The 23,453-nt window shown below is 33.9% G+C and overlaps 4 protein-coding genes across 4 annotated transcripts; all 4 read right to left on the bottom strand.

The window, feature by feature from the left end:
* Window positions 1–918: 918 nt before the first annotated feature.
* LOC108999309 (rho GTPase-activating protein 3-like) lies at window positions 919–5,717 on the bottom strand. The gene is made up of 5 exons (XM_018976196.2): window positions 4,923–5,717; window positions 3,321–3,441; window positions 3,097–3,216; window positions 2,408–2,638; window positions 919–1,964 (listed from the first exon to the last, which is right to left on the bottom strand). Exons 1-5 carry the CDS (start codon window positions 5,405–5,407, stop codon window positions 1,419–1,421), a joined length of 1,503 nt encoding a protein of 500 aa, XP_018831741.1. The 5' UTR covers window positions 5,408–5,717; the 3' UTR covers window positions 919–1,418.
* Window positions 5,718–15,727: 10,010 nt separating this feature from the next.
* Window positions 15,728–19,188, bottom strand: LOC118344003. The gene is made up of 2 exons (XM_035683735.1): window positions 19,110–19,188; window positions 15,728–16,179 (listed from the first exon to the last, which is right to left on the bottom strand). Exons 1-2 carry the CDS (start codon window positions 19,186–19,188, stop codon window positions 15,728–15,730), a joined length of 531 nt encoding a protein of 176 aa, XP_035539628.1.
* Window positions 19,189–20,920: 1,732 nt separating this feature from the next.
* On the bottom strand, window positions 20,921–21,793 carry LOC108999303. Its single transcript, XM_018976186.2, has 3 exons — window positions 21,736–21,793; window positions 21,547–21,642; window positions 20,921–21,444 (listed from the first exon to the last, which is right to left on the bottom strand). Exons 1-3 carry the CDS (start codon window positions 21,775–21,777, stop codon window positions 21,076–21,078), a joined length of 507 nt encoding a protein of 168 aa, XP_018831731.2. The 5' UTR covers window positions 21,778–21,793; the 3' UTR covers window positions 20,921–21,075.
* Window positions 21,794–21,966: 173 nt separating this feature from the next.
* Window positions 21,967–22,798, bottom strand: LOC108999305. The gene is made up of 3 exons (XM_035683734.1): window positions 22,588–22,798; window positions 22,238–22,476; window positions 21,967–22,152 (listed from the first exon to the last, which is right to left on the bottom strand). Exons 1-3 carry the CDS (start codon window positions 22,796–22,798, stop codon window positions 21,967–21,969), a joined length of 636 nt encoding a protein of 211 aa, XP_035539627.1.
* Window positions 22,799–23,453: the final 655 nt, after the last annotated feature.

The raw sequence follows: 23,453 nt of genomic DNA, 5'->3' as shown, positions 1-23,453 counted from the left end.
TGTAAAATCCAATTGGGATGATGCCTTGGATGTAAAAGCAAAAAAGATGGGAATAGGATTGATAATCAAAAATGAAGAGGGAGAGGTCATGGCTGCTTGCAACGATCAAAGACCAAATGTTGATCGTACAGCTATAGCAGAGTGTTACGCTTTGAGGAAAGCAATGAATTTTTGCTGGGACCTCAACTTTGACAAAGTAATATTTGAGGGTGATGCACATGTCATTATCAATGCAGTGAATGAAGCAGATGAATGGTTATCTTATTTTGGCAATATCATCGAGGAGATGAAGATGGTCCTTCAAGACTGGTATGGTTGGAAGGTTCAATATTCACATAGAAGTACTAATGTAGTAGCACACAATCTAGCAAAGGTTGCTTTACGGACAGAGGAGGAGATGGTGTGGATTGAAGAGGCACCAGTTTTTGTATTAGCTAGTTTATAGAGAGACAAAAATTGTATTGAGTTTTCAGATATATGAATGAATGAGGAATGTTTTAAAAAAAAAAAAAAACCTTCTGTTCCTATTTTACTACTTTCTGTAAAATCCTAAGTCAACATACTCTCCTGTCAAAGTCTATGGAGCAAGTGACAGTTTATTAAACCACAACAATTTATTCAACACTGGTGCAACCCTCACGTTTGTAATGGAAACTTCCTCTTCGAGTACTGCCAACAAAAATCACCTTTATAGTTGGTGTTTTTTTAACCATATTATAGTCTATTGACCAAGAGAACATTAGACTTGGCTACACCGTCAGTCCTAAGTTTCCCTTCCTATATTTTCTTGTTACACTTCAAAGAGTGTTTAGCATCTAGGTTTAGAAATTTTGGGACGATTGCAAGGAAACTTTCGAATATTAGAATGAAAAAATTTGCCCAGAAAAAAAAAAAAAAAAAAAAAAAAGAAGAAGACAATGAAGAGAGCAAATGCATTTCTTTATTTGGAAATAAATCTTATTTGATATGAAAACTAGTGACTTACAGAGGATGCCCATAGCCACATACATGCTTCCTTCTCTACCCTGCAGATGGATCTACAGAGTAACAGTTTCTAGTACTGGACATTTTCCTTCTCAAGCCGCATCAAGCTTTCTCAACATCTTCGACATGGGTGGTAAATGTAAAAAGTCTTCCCTCGTCTTTCAACTCAAGCGTCATTTAACTTCAGAATTACTTGCATCTCAAACTGTGGTTTCCACTTCCATCAGATATTTGACATTGTAAAGAAATGAAAAGAGTCTTCACAGATTATACAAAGTAGGTCTGCCCTCAGAAATCACTGCTGATCACACTATAGCTTTAGGCCTGCGGATATCTTACTACTGAACCAAACACACCTGACATCTACTCTATTACAGCGTTTACACTCAACAACATACAAACTACGCAAGGTAGGAACCTTTTAGTGCCCCATTCTACACCCAAGTTTGTCCGGTTTCTCCCGTAGAATTTACAATTCCAAGAATTTCATTCTTCTTAGCTGGCTTATTCAACTGGAGCACCGGATGCCTGTATAGTTTCCGCACTCCTTTTCTCAAACTTAGCCAGTCCCCGGTATCATATCCCCCTCTACATACGTTCTTTAAACCCTCCAATTCATAACTAGGTGTCTTGCAACTTGGCACGTATTTGTATGCTTCGTCCCCATTATTTTTCTTTTCAAAGCTCCAAAGTTTCTCCATGGTGTCGGATTCCAGCTTGTCCAAAGTTCCATTCCTTAATAAGTCGTGTTTGGTAGGCCTATTGGTGGCACAAGGATCTGAAGTCTGCTCACATGAATCTTCCCTGACTGGAATTGAGGAAATTGGGTCATCATTGTGGCTGGGAAAATCTGAACATGATGGGAGTAGCCCATCCTTGGAAGCTGATTCATCTCTTTCTCGAATGGTCTTCAGAATCAGCGTCTTCATGAAGTTCATAACTTGCACTGCATGAATCAGTGCGGTCAAAGGATCTGCCATCTGCATCAAAGAAAAAGAAAGATCACTCTTTTTCTCCCCCACCCCAAAGTTCACAACCAAAGTGAGATGTGTTTGCAATCAAATAGAGCTCTTTCATTTTTCATTAAAATCACAGTTGCCAGTTGTTGCAAGCCTGTACATCTCTAGTCCCATCTAGAGGACTCCATCTATTTCAGCCACCAAAAAAAAAAAGGACGTTTGTATTGGATGGCTTGAGGTTGATATGAGTTCAAAAATATTTCCTGATTACACCTATTTTTTTACTTTAAAACCATTAAATTGACCATCAATGGATCAAGCATTCAAAAGTTCAAAATCACCTTGATTCGAGGCTGATATAGAAATAACTTACAGGGCATTTGAGGCTAATTGTAATAGAGCAACCAATCATCCCAAGTAAAATAATGATTAATAAAATACACCTTGAACAAATGTTATCAAACCTGAGTCATGTTGGGTGCAAAGACCATAGCGATATTGCGGGCATTCATCTTGTTGAACTGTTCATGCTCCACAACATCTGCCATTAAATTGATGGCCCAATCAAGCAGTGCAGCTTCTGTGGAAGGAAGTAACTTTATGAGTTCAGTGCAATCATCTTCTGTATTACAGTGCATCACCTGTTCTGGTGTGAGAGAATCAAGTACCCCAGTTGGAAGTTCTCTAAACCATGCCTGCAGAGCATCATGAAGCAGGGGACATGAATCACAATAACAATATGTGGGGAAATAAAAGTCAAGCATCAAGCTTTTGAAAACTATAAACTGCTACCAAATACAGTAAAATATATGACAACATCGCATTTAAGATACACTTGAAACCTTAAAAAATAAAGAGTTTCAATTCACAAGTAGATGGCAAAATCTTTATGGCCCTACCAAAAGCAAGGAACAAACAGAAGACCAGAGAAATAAGTATCATTTTTGGGTAGCTTATTTGAAATATTGGTCAAATGCAGGAGCATATGAAAAAAATTTGCATTAATCTAGAGATATTAGCAATTAATAGTTTGAAGGGACAACTGGAAGTCCTGTAACAGTCTAGACTGATAGCCTCTCCCAAACTGAGTTGCTGTCTGTTCGCACAACTTCAGTACCTAAAGTCTACGTAACATGACATCCAATATGCGTACCTTTATCAAGCCTGCTAAGCTATGAACATCAATACCACGTGGCACTACACCTCTGTTTAACTGATCTCGAACATACTCTTCTTGGCTGTTCTCAGCATTTATGCGGAATATTCCTTCTGCCTTCAAGCATGAGAAGAATGGAAACTTAAGTTTAGCAAAGATATAATAGGTAGCATTTCAATAAACATATCAAATCAATAATTCATAGAACAAATAAGACGTACTTTTAGGCCCCCTTCTACATACAGTCTCTTTTGCATCATAAGAAGAATTGTTGGAACACTATTCCTTCTAGCATCATAAGAACACTGCATTGACTTTGCAGAAACTCCAAATACACTTGCACTGTTAATAATAATTAAAAAAAAAAAAACAGCGTCCAAACTAGTCAAATAAGATTTCATGGAAAATAGGATTCAGAATAAAACAATCATACAAGGTGGAGATTGAAATTAGGAAATGAAAATGGCTTCTAGTCTGAAATATCCAACTACCCTCCAACATTCACCGATAGGAATTTGCTGTAGATCATATTCTAATCACAGGGAACAGAATAGATTGATAAAATATCTCCGATTATCACATATAAAAAATTCAACGTTACAAAGAGAAAGATATATCCCATGCAAAATGAACACGTAAGAAGCATTTAATTAACATGTTAGAACTACTCCAATGCACCCACATTAATATGTATTTCCATGCTTCTTCCTGCTGTCCAGTAAGCACCATTTTCAACTAACAATAGTTAAATAGAAAGCAAAAGAAAGGCAGAGGCTAACACATATCAAAGGCACTGGTTATTAGGACATGCAAATGTAGGGAATAATCATATCCAAAAGTCTCTATCAGTATAATACTCAATGCACAATTCACAAGATCTTCACCATTTTATATAAATGATATCCCAATGTTGTTCTTAAAAGCTTTTTCCAGGAAAGAAAATATTCTAAAATCAATTGAGACTGCTTTCATTCATATCATCCAAACAAAGGTATATTTTCTTTCCCTTGTTAGAAGTCTGAAGTGTTTGGACCACCCTCAGTAGAGGATGAAAAATTAAGGTAATAGAAATTATAATACCTACATAAAAGAGAAGCAATGTTAAATTAAAAGCCGCTGTTCTTTGTTCTCTAAGGGCTGGTTTGGTTACACAAAACCAAACCATCTCATCTCATCTCATCTCATATAATCATTACAATTTTGTCTTGCAGAGTATTATTCTGCATATATTTGAACTCCTAGCTGTCGTGATGCCTCACTGTCTACAACATGTATCGTACATGAAGAAGGTAATTAGCAATCTTGGCTAAGCTGGTTTAATCTTGAAGCCAAAAGAAACATCTAGCTTCAAAGTAGCCCCCCTCCCCCAAAAACCAACAGAAAAAGAAAAAAAGCTCCAGCTCTACATCTTGTACCCATCTTATTCCTCCAAAACCGTACGGCAACAAACCAAAACTCTACGAGCACACAGCCACCGTTTCTGCAATCTAAAATTCACAAGGGGGTCACAACCACCTAAAAGACAATCTCACAAACTAATTATTGCAAATTCACTGTTACTTCATCCAAAAGCACGAACAAAGTCTGTACTTTTTCACTCTCAATGAAAAATATATAATTGAATTTTGCAATAAATTAAGGAATCTTGTTCATTATGGGTTTGAAAAACCAAACAGAATTACATATTAAATAAATTAAAACCAAAGCAAAACCACATCATAGCTCACTCATCCATATCCACCATTAATTATCTCCCAGTCATAGATAATGAAATATGCCTCCAATACACACGTATTGAAATGAAAACGATTAAGAACCCTCACCTGGCGCTAGGCACCTTCCTGGGAACCTCGGGCTCAAGCTCAGTGGGCAATCCCAGAAAACCATTGAACCTATCAAAAGTCACATGCGAAACATGTCTCACTTCTGTGGGCCAGCTAATATCCAGTGAAGAAACATCGTCCCTCTCCACACTGCATGTCACCAGCGACTTCCTCAGCACCGCAACCAGAATATCCAGAATCGGGAACTGCGCGCCGTGACAATGTGACCGGCCTTGACAATTGTCGGCAGCAGTTCTTGTCCCCGGACCCATGTGCGGGCTGGTCGAAATGGGTTCGAGCAGGATACCGTCACCATCCTCCTCCTCCTCCTCCTCAAGTTCTTCCTCTTCCTCTTCCTCTTCCTCTTCCTCGTCCTCGTTCTCGTCTCGCTCTTCCCCGTTGCAGAAAAATGGAGCCGGAGAGGCGGGGTTGAACTGGGTGAGTCCCACAAGTCCGCAAGATTTGGATCGAAATAGCCGAGCCATTGCTCTTTTTTAAGTAAAAAACCCAATTAACAAATGAGAGTCGTCTAAAGAGATCAAAAGAGAGCGTGTAGCACAGAGAAGGGAGAGGAAGAATAACTCCCAAAATAAATGTGGGCTAAGATGGGATTAATATATTCGAGCGAAAAAGGTGAAAGTTGTGTTGGTGGTGAAGATGGAGATGGGCAGAGAGGTGGAGGGAAGAGGACGAGGAGGCCAAGAGGTTGCTTGGAAATGCAAAGGTGAATGAGTGATTTGAGAGGGTATGGTGGTGTGGTTGACACAGACATCAGCCTTTTCCGTTTTTCTTTTTGTTTGTGTTCTTTCTTGATTTAATCGAAGTCTTTCTTTCTAAATTCGTGTTTACGTGGTATTGATGCAAAGTGTCATGTTGGAAGGGTCAGCTGCTCTTGATACAGTAGCTGTGTGGCCTTGGTGACGAAGAAGAATACAAAGACATGTCATGAGCTCAATGAGTGTTATGTTTTGGCAGTTATTTGGATGTTGTCTTTAGGAATCCTTATAGTTTCCCTCTCGTACACAGATCGGTGGAGAGAAAGATGTACATTTGGACCACATTTTTTGGAGCATTCCCTAGACTCATTATAAAAGGGGAAAGACGTGTCATACACAATAAACACTACTAAATAGGAAAGTGAGATGAGATTAGAATTTTATGAATAGTAATAAATAGTTTATGAATAGTAGTGAGATAGTTTGAGTTAAGTATTTTTAAATTTTGAAAAATGAGAGAGAAAAAGTTTAATAAAAAATATTATAAAGTTAATATATTGTTATAATATAGTTTTATAATATTATTTTTATTTAGGAATTTGAAAATTTTGAATTATTTTTTATTTTTTGTCAATTTGAAAAAATTGTAATGATTAATTCAAAAAGAATGTAATGGTTAGTTTGAAAATTTTATATTTGAATTATGTTTGAAAAGGAGATGAGATAAAATGAAATGAGATGAGATAAGAATTTTGGGATGAAGTTTATTTCCAAATAAGATCTAACAAACCCTAAATTTTATAATAATTATTGATTACAACACAAATATAGAGAAAAAAAAAAGGGTCAATGTTGTTAAATAATGAAAAATAATCGAAATAATTAATTTATTTTTGGTTTGACCAAAAAGTTTAAACCAACAACTTCACTTTGTCGTCTTTCTTTTTAAGTGTATGTTTGGGATTGGGATATGAAATAATTTTATTTGTAGTAGAGCTTTTAATTGTAAATTTTATTATTAAAATGTTGTTTACTGTATAGTAAATATGCACTTAAAGTTAATTATAGTGATTTTTAAAAAAATATAACGTTAATTGTAAAAGCTTCTCAATAAAAATTTCAATTAGATACTTTTTGAAAAGGTTGCCTCTCAGGACAAGATTGAGGAATAAGATAAGATAAGAATTGTGTAAATAATAGTAAGATAATTTGTAAATAATAATGAGATAATTTAAGTTGTTTTATAGGATTTTGGTAAATAAGATAAAAAAAATTGAAAAAAAATATTATAAAGTTAAAATATTGTTAGAATATAGTTTTTTAATATTATTTTTATTAGAGATTTTAAAAAGTTGAATTATTTTTTATTTGAAAGTTTTAAAAAATTGTAATAATTAACTTGAAAGTACTTGTAAAGTTGGTTTGGTTACACAAAACTAAATTATCGTATCTCATCTCATCTCATCACATATAATTATTATAATTTTTTCAAACTATCACACAAAATATAATAAATAATTCAATTTTTTTAAATTTCAAAATAAAGATAATATTATAACAATATTTTATTCAACTTTTAACAAATTATTTCATCTCATCTTATCCGAACTATATAACCAAACGAGGAATGATGTTTGGATAAGAAATGAGGTGAAAATTTTGGAATGAAAACATTTTTCCAAATAAGTCGAATCAGGTGTTCAAAGTACTTTTAATAAATTTACCAAGCATGCCAATTTCTCTTATAAATAATTTTCAAATTGTTAAGAACACTTTTTAAACTTCTAAACTCAAACTCAAATATCAAACATCCAAGTCTTGTTTGGTTAATAAATGTGAAGAGATAAGATTAAATAAAAGTTAAAGAGAACTGCTACATATATAAATAGATTACATAAAAATAAATTCACAAATTGATATAGTTTCATAGGATCTGTTAAATTTATTTTACAATAAAAGTAATTTTACAATCTGATGTATCGCGTCAAGTCACATCAGTTTGTAGGTTTACTTTTGTGTAATCTCTTTATAGATATCTAAAGTATTTCTTAAAGTTGAAAATTGAATAAAATATTGTTAGAATATAATTTTTTAATATTATCTTTATTTTGAAATTTGAAAAAGTTGAATTGTTTATTATATTTTGTGTTGAAATTTTAAAAAGTTGTAATGATTATATGAGATAGTCTATCTCATCTTGATAACCAAGCTAGACATTCACTCTTATTGAGCTCTAAGAGCACTAGCATTGGTTTCTCTATATACATATACAAAATTACATCTTTTGGAGATTGATTTTACATATCAAGAAAAACTCTCACATTAGATTATGTATTTTTAAGCTAAATAATAATAAAATATTATTTTATAATTATTATTATTATTATTTCTTAAAATTATTTTTTTATTTTACAATTAGCACCGCTGCAAATTCAATCATTTAGCATCCATTATAATTTTTTTTTCTAAAATTATATCCGTTGGTGGAGAGAGAGAGAGGGGGAGAGTAGATAGAAGATAATAAAATAAATTTTAGAGAGTGAATAATGTATCTTTAAATTTGTAAAAGTATTGTTTAAAATTATGTAAATTTTTAAATATGTATAATTTAATACAATCTAATTTAAAATCATATTATGTAAATGTGTAGATGTATATATAGATACCTAATCCAAATGTTCTAAGTAAATTTTCTTTTAAAAAAGAAAAGAAAAAAAAAAAGACTCAAATAATATTCCAAATCGAAGAATTTATTACGACATTCTTTAGATACCTCCTGTCAAAATCAACTATTAACTTTGAAAATAATACAACACTATACTGCACATGGTTTCTTAAGATGAAATGACCAAATTATCCCTCAAACAGCTGTAGGTGACCTTGGGAAATCAAACTAAACTCAGACCCATCGTCAACTCGATCCAATATTATATGAATAAAAATTTACAAAAAATCTTCACAACTTCCTAACATTCTATACTCTATATTATTTTTAATTTTTATTATTTTTTTCTTTTATCAAATATTTATTATATTAATAATGAATAGAAAATTTGAAATAATTTAAAAATAATAAACTCAAAAAAAAAATTAAAAATTTAAAAAATTTAAAAAAATGTGGAGTCTGGAGTGTGGTGGAGGTTGTATAGCAAAGCTCAAAAACTTAAGATTAGAGTTTAGAAAGGACTGATTACTGCCTCGTTTGGTTATTGGACTATATTGAAATTAATTTAGACTGCGTTTGAATGTTGAACTGAATTGAATTGAGTTGAATTGAGATAATAAAATATTATTAGAATATTATTTTTTAATATTATTATTATTTTGAGATTTGAAAAAATTAAATTGTTTATTATATTTTGTATTGAAATTTGAAAAAGTTGTAATGATGAGTTGAGATGAGTTGAGAAAGCAAATGAAGCCTTAATTAAATCTAATTTTAAGTTGAGTTTAATATTCAAATATTTAATTCTCAAATCACTAAACTCAACTCAATTCAAAAACGTTTTACTCGTAGAACTCATAACTTTTTTCAATTCAACACATATTTACACGCAGGATCCACAATATTTTTCAAATTCCCATAAATATCTAAACTCATTTTAACATCCAAACACATCTAAACTTATCTTAAGTGATATTCACAAAACTTATTCCACCATCTCAACTCATTACTATTTATATAAAAATTAATTCATTTCAATTCAGCTCAACATCCAAACACAACCTACACTTAATTTTGTTTGGGAGAGTTCTTATTTATTAAGTTTATATATAAAGCATATTATATATATTATAGAGAATCCAAAATAATAATAAATACACCTAAAAACTTTTTCATGCTAATTGATGTAGCAAGTTTTCACGTACTATTATTACGTTAATAAGTGAGTTAACAAATATATTTTTGTTCATAAGTTACTATTCATTACATACATTCCAACTTTTTATAAAAAAATAAAAATAAATTATTAAAATTTAAAAATAAATAATTACTTATACGTAACAAAATCCATTTTGAAAAGATAACCAAAAGAATCTTATAAATTTATCTTCCCAATTTATCCCTGTACCACATCATCTAGTCAGTAATGAGACCCCACCTACCCGTCGGCAAAACCGTCAAACCTCACCATTTTTTCCCCTCCATATATTTCCCCCCTCTAACTTATCTACATTTTTGAGCAATTCTTTTGCTGAATAAAATATAAATCCTTCACTTATCCAAAAGTGGGCCATTTTGTTTTGGTGGGATCTCGACTCTATTTCAGAACATACTAAAATACTTAAATTTGAGATGGTAGGACATGTTGTGAAAATACATACATTATCCAGCTCGATGCCTTTAATTTGTACTAATGAACACAGTGTAACTAATAATTTGCCTCTCATGTCAACTAACACCTTCCCTAACAAAACCCGGGACTTCCCAAACCTTCGATCAAAACTCCTCCAGACTCAGAGTTAACGAAAGGGGGTGGGAGCTTCGGCTCCTCCTCCGTCATCTCTTCTCCTTCTACTCCTTTCTCTTATTGTCTGTATAGTTTTTTTCTTTTGTTTAGTTTTTGTGTTTTTCAAGCTGAATAAAGGAGGATTGTCGTTCGAGTCTTTCCGTCTGTCACTTGTCAACACGCACCCCACTGAGACGATGCCCAGCCGCCGATCTTCAAGACCACCGAATTCGGGGTCCATCGGAGTGGAGCGTAGCCCGTACACGCCGGAGTAAGTTTCCGGATCTCTTCTGGGGGTGTCCATCACATGCCACCGGGGAGCCTTTTCCCGACACCACGCTCGGCTTCTCCGGATTCCTTGACTCCGAGACTTCCAAGATTGACTGTCGACTTTCCTCCCAGAGTGACCAGTGAACTGCACGCGCTACTGCCGATGTTATATGCACTATTCACTCGTTTTGTTGTCCAGTTTTTATTTTCTTTTTTTATCGTTCAATTTTTTTGTTTATGACCCGAGTGTGGTGTTGAGTTTTGGATCGGACGCAATCTGGAGCAAGAGCTGTTCGAGAAAGGCGGATGATGTTACGGCCGATGGTCGTACGGCCTTGTGCGTAGGTGCTGCCTGTGCAATGGAGGCAGTGTGTTCGTGCGTGAAGCTGGGTGCTCGTGTCGTCGAGACTCGATCTGCCGATGCTTGCGGTAGGTGCAACATTCGGGTTCACGCTAATGCTTGTGGCTTTGTAGTTAGTTATGTGTTTTATTTGTAGTTTTTTTGTTCTTATTTTAGTTAGTATTATAATAGAAATAGGCTTTTAGATTTAATATCTATAGCCGTGTCCCGTACTGTTCCTCCTTAAGAGGACAGATGGGGTCGTGAAGTTCTGTTTTTACAGAACACTTTCTCTAATTGGAAAGAGTTCTTAAAAGTTAAGATAATGTCTACTACAAAAAAATTTGTGTGTGGGGAATTAAGCCCCATAGCTGATGCGTAGTTTGGTTTATATTCTAGATTTTTCATATATAAATCACATTTATAACTTTATTTTATTAATGAAATGAGTCTGTTTTTTTTAAAAATAATAATAATAATAATAATTTGCACAAGAGAGATTGGAATGCAAAAATCAGGTTGTTGGTCTTCTACATGCAGAATTATGATGAGGCTGATAGGCCTCCTATGCATGGAGGCTACGTAAGCATTTGACTTTGCTTGCGCGGTGACAGTACTCCTCAATATTAAGGGGAGGTGGAGGTGATAGATAATTTTATGTTTTATTTTGAAATTTAAAATATTATGTTTTAATATTATTATTATTTTAGAATTTGAAAAAGGTGTATTGAGATTTGAAAAAATTAAATTATTTATTATATTTTGTATAGAAATTTAAAAAATGTATAATGATGAGATGAGATGAGATGAAAATTTTATGTTTTGTCAAACCTGCCCTAAATGTTAAAAAATTCTAAAAGTGTTATTCTCTTCAAAGATGTGTGATATAAGATTGCTAAATAGAATAATATTTAAATATTTTTTTTTGACGAGTAATTTGAATAACTATATTTTTACTGTTGTTTTTTTTTCTGTATAATTATGTGATATTAAATTATTAAAAATTATTTATTATTCCTAATTGGTAAGTTGATTATTTGTTATCATGTTATGAAATATTAAGAAGATGATTATAAAATCACTACAAGAAAAATGATATTTTGGGACCAGTTATTTTTAACGAAATAATTATTTCTAATTAAAATGACTATATTTTCGTCGTAAAAAATCTTTTTCATCACAAAATAATATTCACAAATATTTATTTTTCTTGTAGTAAAGGGACCATTGATAAAAAAACAAAAAAAAAAAAAAATCTTCTTTTACAATAGAGTACGTAAATTTCATGTTTTAGGAAAAGTGGTAGATGTGTATAATTGCACCGATGAAAATGAAGTGTGTTGATGAGAAAAGTAAGATCAGCGATTGAGGAGTATAGAGGTGAAGCACGTCTAGCATGTGAGTGCAATGATGGGAGACGTATGGAATAAAGCCCAAACTCTAGAGTGGAGGAGACAACTAAACAACAGAGAAGATTGTAGCGTCACCGTTGAAAGTTAGAGAGAATGCAAACTCTTGGCATTCTTTTTAAAAAAATGTTGGTCTATTATTAAAAAATAATTTTTTTTATATAAATTTTAAATTTATCAATTTTTTTAAAGGAATATGTGAGGTTTGTACACCTTAAAACTATAAATATTATTTCTCTAAACAATAATTTGAATAAAAACCCCCGAACATTTGTTCTTGGTTCATAATCTTGTTAAGAGTCTATTAATGTGATATCTCATATGATAAGAATAAGAGTAGATGGTGAATGAGATCTCACATTACTTGAGAATGAGAAGTTTTTACTCTTTATAATATTATAATAGGACTCTAATTGTATGATTGACTAATCATTTTAAAGTATATGTCATGTGGTTTACGCCTTTCGGAACATTACAACTAATCTCTCAATACGCAACAATTTGCCATAAATCATATTGGGACATGGATCAGGCGGATGATCTTTATCCTTTCCTTTCCTATATACTAAATATCAAATTCCTTTACTATATACTAAATATCCAATTTGATGAAACTAATTATAATTTCCTTCCTTTTTTATCTATCGCAATTGATATAACGTGGTAGCTAAGGAGCAAGACAGCCCATAATCAAGGGGCAGAGCAGATGCATTGGCTTGGGTGAACTCAAAAGAAAAACACTTACAGATACAATAAGGAAACATGGCAATCATGTCCCCCCCCAACCAAGTGAAAAAATATCACCCCTTACCCCACGAAATCATATAAAGTTCAATGCTTGGACCATTCGAAGCTGCTCCAGACTAATGTTGGAGAGGCTAAAGCAGCACTCATGGTAGTGAAGGAATTAGCAAAATTAGGCAAAGATCATAATCTAATCATTCATGAAGGCGACTCTCTTGAAGTCATCATGGCCATTCACAACGAGAACTTGGCTGCATTTGGTTTCTAAATTCAGTTGAGCTCAGTTTAACACTTTAAGCTGAGTTTAATATCTAAATATCTAATTTTCAAATTACTAAACTCATCCCAACTCAAAACCTTCTTACACGTAGGACCCACAACCTTTCTCAACTTAAAATATCTTTATACGTGGAACTCACAATCTTTTTCAATTGCTCATAAAAAGTACTAAACTCATCTTAACATTTAAACACACTTTAAACTTAGTTTAGATGGGCCCCACATAATTTCATTTACTGCTCAACTCACTACTATTCATAAAGAACTCAACTCAATTGTGTTTAACTCAACTTCTAAATGTAGCCTAATATTTCAGACTGGAAGCTTGCACCCAAGTCATAGACATCCCTAGGATGCTAAAGGATAAACCTGTCCAGAAGGCTAAAAATGTTCACATAAATGTCAACTTTATTAAAAAAAATTATATTCCCAAATCGGTAGGTAAAGCACATCCAATAAAATACTTGCGGGCCATAATTTGATTTAAAAAATTAATTTTAAATTTGAATCTTACAAATCAAATCTTATTATGTAAATTATGTAGATGGTGCATTCTACACAACAGTTTAAGCATAAAATAGTCAAATGAACTACTTTCAAAATGTCATTTGAAGCATTTTCATTCTTCTTATCCTTAACCACTTTAAGAGCGAGAACTTTTCACCAAAAGATTGTAAGAAAAGAAATTTCAGAGATTGCTTGGTGCAGAGGGCAAAACTTATTGGCAGGAGAATGGAATTTGGAATTATGGTAGCAATATATCTGAAGAGAGTATGCTCCACTGTTCTTGTTTATTTTCAAACAACATGGTTACCTTTTACTAGATCTGGACTAACTAATATCTTGTTATTGGCATTTTCAAACCTCAAGTTTCAGATTGAAGTTTCTTCTAATGAAATGAATTGGTAATACTACTTGTCCTATAAACATATTATGCAAGTAAAATATATAAGAAATGAATTTAGAAATAATACACTTTCCACCCTGAACTATCAAAACTGACATATGACCATTGAAAGCTGGGAAAAAAAATAATCAGAAATCAAGAATTCGTTAATTTGAAAAGTCAGTTTGAATTATTTGATTTATTACAAGGCTCTTTCATGGGGAAGAACCATGCTTGCCGCCTAAGCGTGTGGTGTGTAAAGAGTGTCTTAATATCTCAATTGATTATACAAATCATCTCATCTCATGATCTCGTCTCATCTAATTATTAGGAGTGAGCACCGACTGATCCGATTAGTCTTTAAGACCAACCCGACCTGACCCGACTTCGAGGAATAGAAAGATAGCTTGACCTGACCCGGGCCGCGTTTGATGAGCAGCTCACGAGCGTCGATTATAATTTTATCCAAGTGAAATTATTTGCCATTTTGTACAAGACACAAATGCAGAGTGAGAGGAGGAAGTCGAAACGAAATCGTAACCGTTGAGTCATCGCTGCAACTGCGTTCCTGGAGTGGGAGAGCTCGCCATGGCTACAGCTGCTTTCCTGGAGTGGGAGAGCTTGCCATGGTTGCAGCTGCGTTTCTGGAGTCATCGCTGCATGGATCCTATTGACTCTAGTCGTGGCACTCGCGGGTGACGGTGACAATGGTGGCCCTGCGATGAAATGGGTTCTCCTCTCAGGTGCTGCATTGTCGCTTTCATCTTGGTTTTCATCGGACTCGCGATGAAATGGACATTTTTTGCAGAGCCTTCGATATGGGTTTTAGGGGGATTCCTGGATGGTGCTTGGACCGAGCTCCTCAAGGTTGATGCAAGCAATCTCTGCTTTTCTTCTTCAATTTAAGCATTCATTCGTTCAAGTAGTTTATCAGGTTTTGTTTTTTTTCCATGATGAAATGCTCTGTTTTGTTCTTTTTATTTTTCCAAATCGGCATAAAACTGAGGATTTTTCTTGTAGTTGAATAATGGATCAACAATCCGTATAATATGCTCCAACTCATGCTTTAAATCGATTGCAAGTGGTGATGACGACAGAGAGAAATGGGGAGGGCTGGCAGCTAAGGTTTGAGATCAATTATGAAAACGTGTAGTCGGTTTTAGCGGGTTCGACCCGCAATCTATTTCAAACTGCTTTTTTGGGTCGGTTCGGATCGGGTCTTATGGACGGACCTGGTTACGTACTTTTTTGCATAGCCCTACTAATTATTATAAACTTTTCAAATTTCCACACAAAATACAATAATTAATTCAACTTTTTCAAATCTTAAAAAAAAAATTATATTAAAAAATTATATTTTAATAATATTTTATTCAACATTCATATCATCTCATCTGTGCAATCAAACAAAACTTGAAAAGGAAATAATAGATACAAGTTTAAGATGCACAAACTTAGCAAAAGTTGTGACTCTAAAAATTAATGAGAAAATATATGATTTTCATTCTTCAATAAAATATATAAGTTTTTAATATTTTTGTACTATTTTTTTTTTTTATAAAGAGTTGAAGGTCACATGTCAAAGAGTAACCCCTATCCATTTTATTAACAAAACCCTCACTTTTGACAGATGAATAGCTTATACACAACTAGGTGCCAACAAATAAACCCAGAAATAACTCAACTAGTAAAACATTAACTCAGTGAACCTCACCCAACTTTCTTAGACTTACGCAAATAAGTTAAGCCACTGCGATCAGTCCGAAGGATTCCCTTAAGCGAAATTGGAATGTCCTCTAGTGAAAACCATTCTTCATTACATCCACTACTTCTCATCCTAACCAGACAATCTATTGCTTTATTTCCTTCCCTGAACACATGTTGAAACCGAAAATTTATTCTTGATAAAATCCCACTAATTTCCTCCCAAAAATCCTCTAGATACCATAAGCGGCACTTCCCATCTTTCAGCCAATTGATCACCAAGAAAGAATCAAGCTCCAAAATAATGTTATCAACACCCAAAGCACGACATTTACGTAAACCCATTAATAAAGCCGGAAGCTCCAGCTGTGTATTAGTCCCCCTACCCAAATCAGCAGAAAACGCAAACTTCATATTTTCATGTTCGTCTTGCAGTATGCCACCAGCGCCCAACTCACCTGGATTATGTATACAAATTCCATTAGTGATCAATTTGACCCAATGTCAATATATAGCCATATTTTAGACGAAAACATCATTTTTGAAAGAAAAATTTCATAATTACAAGAGTTTGTTTGGATAGTGAGATCAGATGGAATGATTTTAGATAAGTTGAATAAAATATTATTAGTATGTATATAGTATAGACAAATTATATGAAAAAAACCAAATCATCATCTCAAGCTTTTATGTTAATTTACATGTATTTTGGTTTGTCAATGCATTCTTCATTCTTGATATATAAATTGGACAGTCATTTTCATTGTTGGATTCCAGTCCTTGTCCTTCATACAGAATCTTTGACTTCGTGGCAGAGTACGTACGTGGTCGAACTTAAAAAATTAATTAAAGCCAATGATTTATCTTATGCACCAGAAAAAGCAAAGAAAACGAAGGCATGCCGACTATGCACTACATATTTTACATCTTTATCACGGCCAATTCAACACTTTCTTTCTTTGCCAGTCTGCAGTCTAGATCATGTACTTGGACTAATTCTCTTCCTGTTTTATTTTTTATTTTTTCAAAGCAAGATGTTTGTAAATGGAGCTACGATAACACAACAAAACAACTACGCGGATTACAACCACACCGATTAATAAAATTCTTGGAGACAGATAGACATATCATATGTGTTCTATATTATCCTAATTAATACCTCTATTTTAAAACATGATTATAAGCAGGGTTGTGTCTTTTATTACTCTAAAGTCTATTTTTTTTTCACAGATGATATAAGATGAATTAAGATTAAAGTTAAAAATTAAATAAAATATTATTAAAATATTTTTTTAATATAATTTTTATTTTAAGATTTGAAAAAGTTGAATTGTTTATTTTATCTTGTGCGAAAATTTAAAAAAATTGTAATGATTAAATGAGATGAGATGAGATGAGTTGAAATGAATTATGAAAACAAACGAGACCAATAATGGTTGTAAATTAAGGATTTCAAAGAGTTCAAGTCTGGGAAAAGATCCAGCTAGCTGTTCTGATCTTAAATGGGAGAGAGAACCATACATGAAGTGAATTCTAAAACATTTACCGTTGTCCATATAAATATAATTTGGAGCATCATTAAACATGCAAGTAATAACTGATGCAGGACCTAATTTATGTTTCTCTCGCTCACTTGAGTCGAGGAAGAACTTGGGGAGACCTTGATCTGTCCATACACAGCTATATGGGTATCTATTGCTATGCCTCCTATACTAGTCAACATTGAACCATCCAATTCGTTCAATTCGACAACATTGGCAAAGTCAGTAAAATTTTTGCAAGGAAATTGAAGTATAGCTTTTGCTTCTCTTGTGTATCAGTGTATGCATTTCATTTTGGTTTGTGGCGGAGAGTTAAAGATGACTTGTATTTTTTCTGAGGGAATACATTAATGCTTAATGGTTTGAATGGCAATTGCCAATTTGCTATCAAGCCGCCTAACCATATGCTGGCCAGTCAAAATTTTGATGGAAATCCGGAAGCCATGCATCATTATGAGGTTGAAACCTGCATGCATGGATCGTAAAATGACGAGGCTCTACATCTATGAGAGCCATTTTCAACTGCCATATCAGGAATTCTGTTGCTGCATTGCATGCTAGTTTGTTGCAGCAGATATTCCATCATCATCAGCAGCAGCATGCAGCAGCTTCTGTGATTAAGAAATGATGATGATGATGGATCTAACATTCCACCATCCCTTACCTTTCAGAGTCTATTTATCTAGATTCTTCTTTGCTTGCATTACAATCCCTGGCACGGGCTGCCATTTCATGCAAAAAGAGAAGAAACTAAACAGGAAAGGAAGCCTGGGTGGCTTAATCTGAAGCAGTAGTTTGCTATCATGTTTTCCTTGAAAGCTACTCCAACACCCAAAGGCAGGCTTTTTTGGGTCAGAAATTAGGTAAATTTCTTACGTAAAGGGCTTAGCAAAACCATGCACCTACCTACTAGAATAGACAAATACAGCTGAATAAACTTCTTAACGATTTCAACAGCTTAAGCCTTAAGATATTGCATATATGTATGAGAATCGACTCAAGCAATTAAGTGGATTTGGTTAATGTAAGCTTGGGCATAACATGATTTAAATTTTAAGCTTCAACAAAAATAGACATGAACAAGGAAATAAAGGGTTGTTGGAACTTGTAATGCACGTATAATAAGAAAACTGATTGATAATAATAACAAAGAAGAAAATCAGGAGGCAATAAGACACATGAAATTAACGTTAATCTACATACCCAACCAACTCCATTTTTTGTTTCATATAGTAGTACTAACACACATTATATATAGCGAATATAATTAAGCTCCCAACGGTGGATAGATAAGGCGCGTGTATCCTTCTCGGCTTCAAATACCGGATATTGATCAGAAGACAACTTATAGCCATATAAAAATGAAAAGAAATATTGTTCTTCATTTTTAATTTTATCATTTGCCGTCACATATGGAGTTGATGCGTCACATTTTAAATGAATTTTTTATTTTTTTATTTAAGTAGTTGATTTATAAAACCATTTCGAGTACACCACATCGACAGTTATGATAGAAATGATAAAATCTAGAATAAAGATATTAAAGTTGGAAAAAACTCTTATTTCAGCATAAACCTTATGAGTTAACTTGAATGTTATGCATAAATTACTATTCACTCGCACACTTCACATCTATAGCTTTTTTATAGGGTGTGTAAAGGACATATTTCACACCACCAATCGTACGGATGACTCTGCAACAATGAAGAGATGGCGCTCACTACAACAGAATGTAGTTTTTCCCGCGACCATGTCTGTCCATAATACCCAGATTTAATGCCACAAATGGCTTTTTCTGGCATTATCTAGTCGTGGCAACATCGTCAGAAATAACTAGCCCAACATACTTCTATATATTGCGACCTCTGTTTCTGTCCCAAAAAGGCTCTTTTCTGGCATTGCCAAATCCTCAGATAAAGCATACATTCGGCCAGGAAAAGGTGGCCCAGCAGGTGGTCTCTTCGCTAGGAAAAAGTAATTATGGTGACATCTCTCGCCGGAATTGAGTATTTCCTGTTAATAATTTCCTTAGGATATACATATTTCTAGCAACAGTGACTTGTCAGAAATGTATTTCCCATATAAGATTTCTGTCCATAATATATATGCCAGAATTAACATCATTTTATTTGTAACCAAATTGTATCGTCAGAAATACTTTTTTCCCAGCGGTTTGTAATTGTCAGATTTATAGAGTTGTGGCATATATAGGTCCTTCAAAAACACGCAACATCGATAAAAATCATTCACCAGAAATAATAATTTTTGACAGAAACACAATGTCAGAAACGGTCTTCCAGATAATCCATTAAATAGATCAATTCAAGACATGCTTAACATACCAAAAAAAATATATTATTATTATTATTTTTACAATTAATGCCACGGCTTACATTCAGATTTTATGTACTTGGTTCAATATATGTAGATTTTATACTTGTAAGTGCATGGCTTACATTCAATATCTATGGACATGCACAAATCTGTCTTAAGCTGTAAACTACATCTGTAGTGTTAACCAGAAGTGGCCAGCATAAATCCAAAATTATACCCAAAACGTAAGAACAGAAAGGGGAGCTAGATTAGCGTACATGCATATATTAAAATGGTACATCGTTTCATTGCATGTCACCAGCATGCACATATTTACATAAAACATGCATTGGTGCAGGCTACACAAAATAACAAGCATGTATTAACTTAAAGCCTGATCGTGCATCTCATACATGAAGTTTTGGGATGTTCATTCTATATCCTTACATGAAGATCTTCTTCCTAAACTGCATGCATGGAGGCTTGGATTCTTGGTTCTTTGTTCTGCTCAGGCACTCCAATTCTACCTTGTGGGATCTTTAGTCCCTATCACAGATAGCTGCAATATTGGATAAAGTTTGTCAAATATTATGTAAAAGTTTCCCAATTCTAGACTCAGAACTAGAATTATGTTAAAAGGTCCCCAACAACTAATTATTTTCATCTCCTTGATAATAATGTAACTTCAAAACAGAGGTGTAATGTGTAAAATCACCAACTGTTGTCCATAGTGTGTGCTTATGAAAAATTAACACTAATATTGATAGAGAAATATAAAAAGCAAAAATGCATATTAGTCTATTATAAATAAATGTTACCTAAGTTGATAACAGTGTAACATCTAATGCAAATCATTTAAGCTTCATCCACCTATTTGACAATCATTAGAATATTAGACTGACTTTTTAACAATATTCCCAAAGTTTGTGAAAAGTCCATATATTGGCTGGAACACATCTCATTAACACTCAAATACTAGTTCTGGTGCCCTCGATTCATAGTCAAGCCACTATCACTTTAGCATTTTAGTATTGACTGATCAACATTCAACTGGTCACTACAAAGAATATACTTTCCATGTCAAAGTTATGAACTTGATTTATGAACTACAATTCAATTAACTTTCCTTATAAAGATCACGTAGTCATCTAACATGATGACTTCTAAAAAATGCAAGTAAAATAGCAGTGTGCAATTTTAGGGAAATGACATTAAAAAACTGGCCAGCATTAGGGAAAATATCATACCAGTACCATGCTAACCCACGTAGGATGCCTTTGTAAATACTATATTTCCATGGGCCTACTATCAAAAGGATACATGCTCTTTACTTAAATATTTGTCTTGGCATAATTCACCACTTCCAACCAAGTCCCCACAAAACACCCAATATCAATTTTAAACAAAAGGATGCACCCAGATTTTACTTCTACTCCAACAACTTCAAAAAAGTTCAACATGATCAAAAAAACTCCCCACATCCCCATTATTGGAGGAAGGCTATGCATCTCCCGGAGTCTCCCGTTGAGACTCCCTCTGTGACTCCAATTCTGTAACACGGCTATTCAGCCTGTCAAATTCTTCAAAACAAGCTTGCATTTTTGAGACATCAACCATAAACGACTCAAGTTTCCTCTTGAAGCCCTCCGCCTCAGCCTTGTTCTTCTCATTCTCCTCCCTAAGTCGTATAAACTCCCTATTGGACAACAATGATTCAGATGGTTTAGGTATAACTAAGTGGCCTAACCCTTTAACATAGCCCGATCGAGATCCCAAAACCTCCTTGAACACAGCATTTGCATTTGCATTTGCATTATCATCCCCCGCATCTTCTGGTGGCATCTCATTCAACAACTCCACCATCATATTCTACATTAGAATATAAGCATATCAGTTCTAGGCATTAACCATGTGAATAATCTCTATATATGTCCAGCAAAAAGTAAACGGTCCACATCTGAATTCACTCACGTAATTTTGCTCAGCAGCTTCAGTGACAAATCTCCCCTTTTTTCTAGACCAATGCACCTCTTTGTAAAAAGCAACATAATTCGGAGCTTGTTCCCGCTTCAATGAATTAACAAACCTTATTAGTACGTTCCACAAATGATATAAGTTAGAAATTAAACACAAAAATAAGTATGGGTTTAATGCTTTTACCTTTTCCTCCATTAGCCTAACAAATGACTTCCTGCCACCCATATGATTTATCCTTTGATTGGACCTATTTTGTTTGTTCCGCGCAGATAGGTTCTACAATTTAAACAGGTTGTTGAATATTATTTTGTATGAAATGATAAAACCTTTAATAACTAATAAAAACCAGCTAATAAACTTTAAAGGAATGGCATAAGAAAAGTTGTTACCTTAAGGTCTTCACTCCCCCATCTCTCACACAAACATTGCCAAACAACAGCCTTGTCCACCAACTTTGTCCCTCCAGAAATTGCAGCTCATGTGTATTATACTCCATGTACTTGCAGTGCAGTAGGTAGTGATAATCATTATATTTTGAGCAAGTGCCATTGCCACTGTCTCTCGATGGTTGCTTTTGGTCCAATCCAATACAAAATCAGCCTATTAAAAACATTGACAAATTATATAAAGTTAAGTAAATACACTTGGATTCAATAAATTGGGCTTTATGTGACACAATTCTTACTCGGACACGATCCGTTAGCTCATCCTTGTTCTGTTTATCAACACGACTCCAACTTGCATGTCGCATGTCTGCATAAACTTTCACAATCCAGGTCACGCATGTTGAAAACATTGTCGCATTCTGACATGATACTCCTCTTTGGCCATCCTTAATTTCTACTGCTATTTTGCCAAATTTGTGATTGCGATCAAATTCTGTGCTTCTAGCCGGTCCTCGTCCACATTTTTTCTCGGGTGGAGCTAGAAAAGAAGACCACAGAATTATAATAATATGTTTAACACAAGGATAGTAACTGCTGAATATTCATAATATTACTAGTAACACATGTATGAGTGGATTAATCTCTATACCTGCAGGGACATCAATGTTAGACAATGATGCCTCATTAGCTGGAATTCTCACCTCCTCAGGGATCTCACTCGGTCCTTCAGTTTCCGCATCCAAAAATGAAATTCTCTCGTCTCTTAGCATGTGTGCTCGAAGCAGAGTTTCTGTTCCTCTACCACGAGCTGCTGCGCGATTGCCAGCACGCCCACCTTGTAAATTCTTGGTTCCTCTCATAGGCTAAACCATTATATAACCAACCACAACCCAAGTTTGTGGTTGGTTATATACAAGTAATGGAAAAATTAGTCTGAACTGTATGGGTTACCAACCACAAATTAGCTTATAGAGAGTGATTAACCAAGTGAGAAAAAAACCATGTTAACCAAGTATATATAAGAATACTTATATCTGTATAAACTATACATTACCAAGTATCTAATAATGTCTAAAAAATGAGCAATACCACCCAGCTTTTACCCAAAGTGTAGAGACCTACTTGAAATACCTAGTATAATATGTATCGAAAAATGTAAACTGAAAATTTCAAATAAGCACATTTAATGGCGAAGTCCTGGCATGTTAATGCTGATAAAAGTGTGCATGATCTTCTGATTATAAGGTAGAACCCTAGTACTAGTTGAAGCTCAAAACAAATATATTGCTTGATAATCCTGGAGAGAGCCCACCTACTAAATGCTTAAAAATAAAATAGATTTCACATGCATATAGTCCTACCATCGACACTTTAAGAGTGCTTAATAAACTGGTAAGATTTTTTTCTAAACCGTAACCGATCCACCTCATTTTGTAAAGCTGAACAATTGTGTTTCTTGCGAACCCAACCATACTATTTGAGGCTTTCAGAAATATCATTACACATTATCTGATT

This window comes from Juglans regia, chromosome 12 (assembly GCF_001411555.2).
Source record: "Juglans regia cultivar Chandler chromosome 12, Walnut 2.0, whole genome shotgun sequence".
In the NCBI taxonomy this organism is placed as follows: Eukaryota; Viridiplantae; Streptophyta; class Magnoliopsida; order Fagales; family Juglandaceae; genus Juglans; species Juglans regia.
This window is presented reverse-complemented; position numbering and strand designations above follow the sequence as displayed.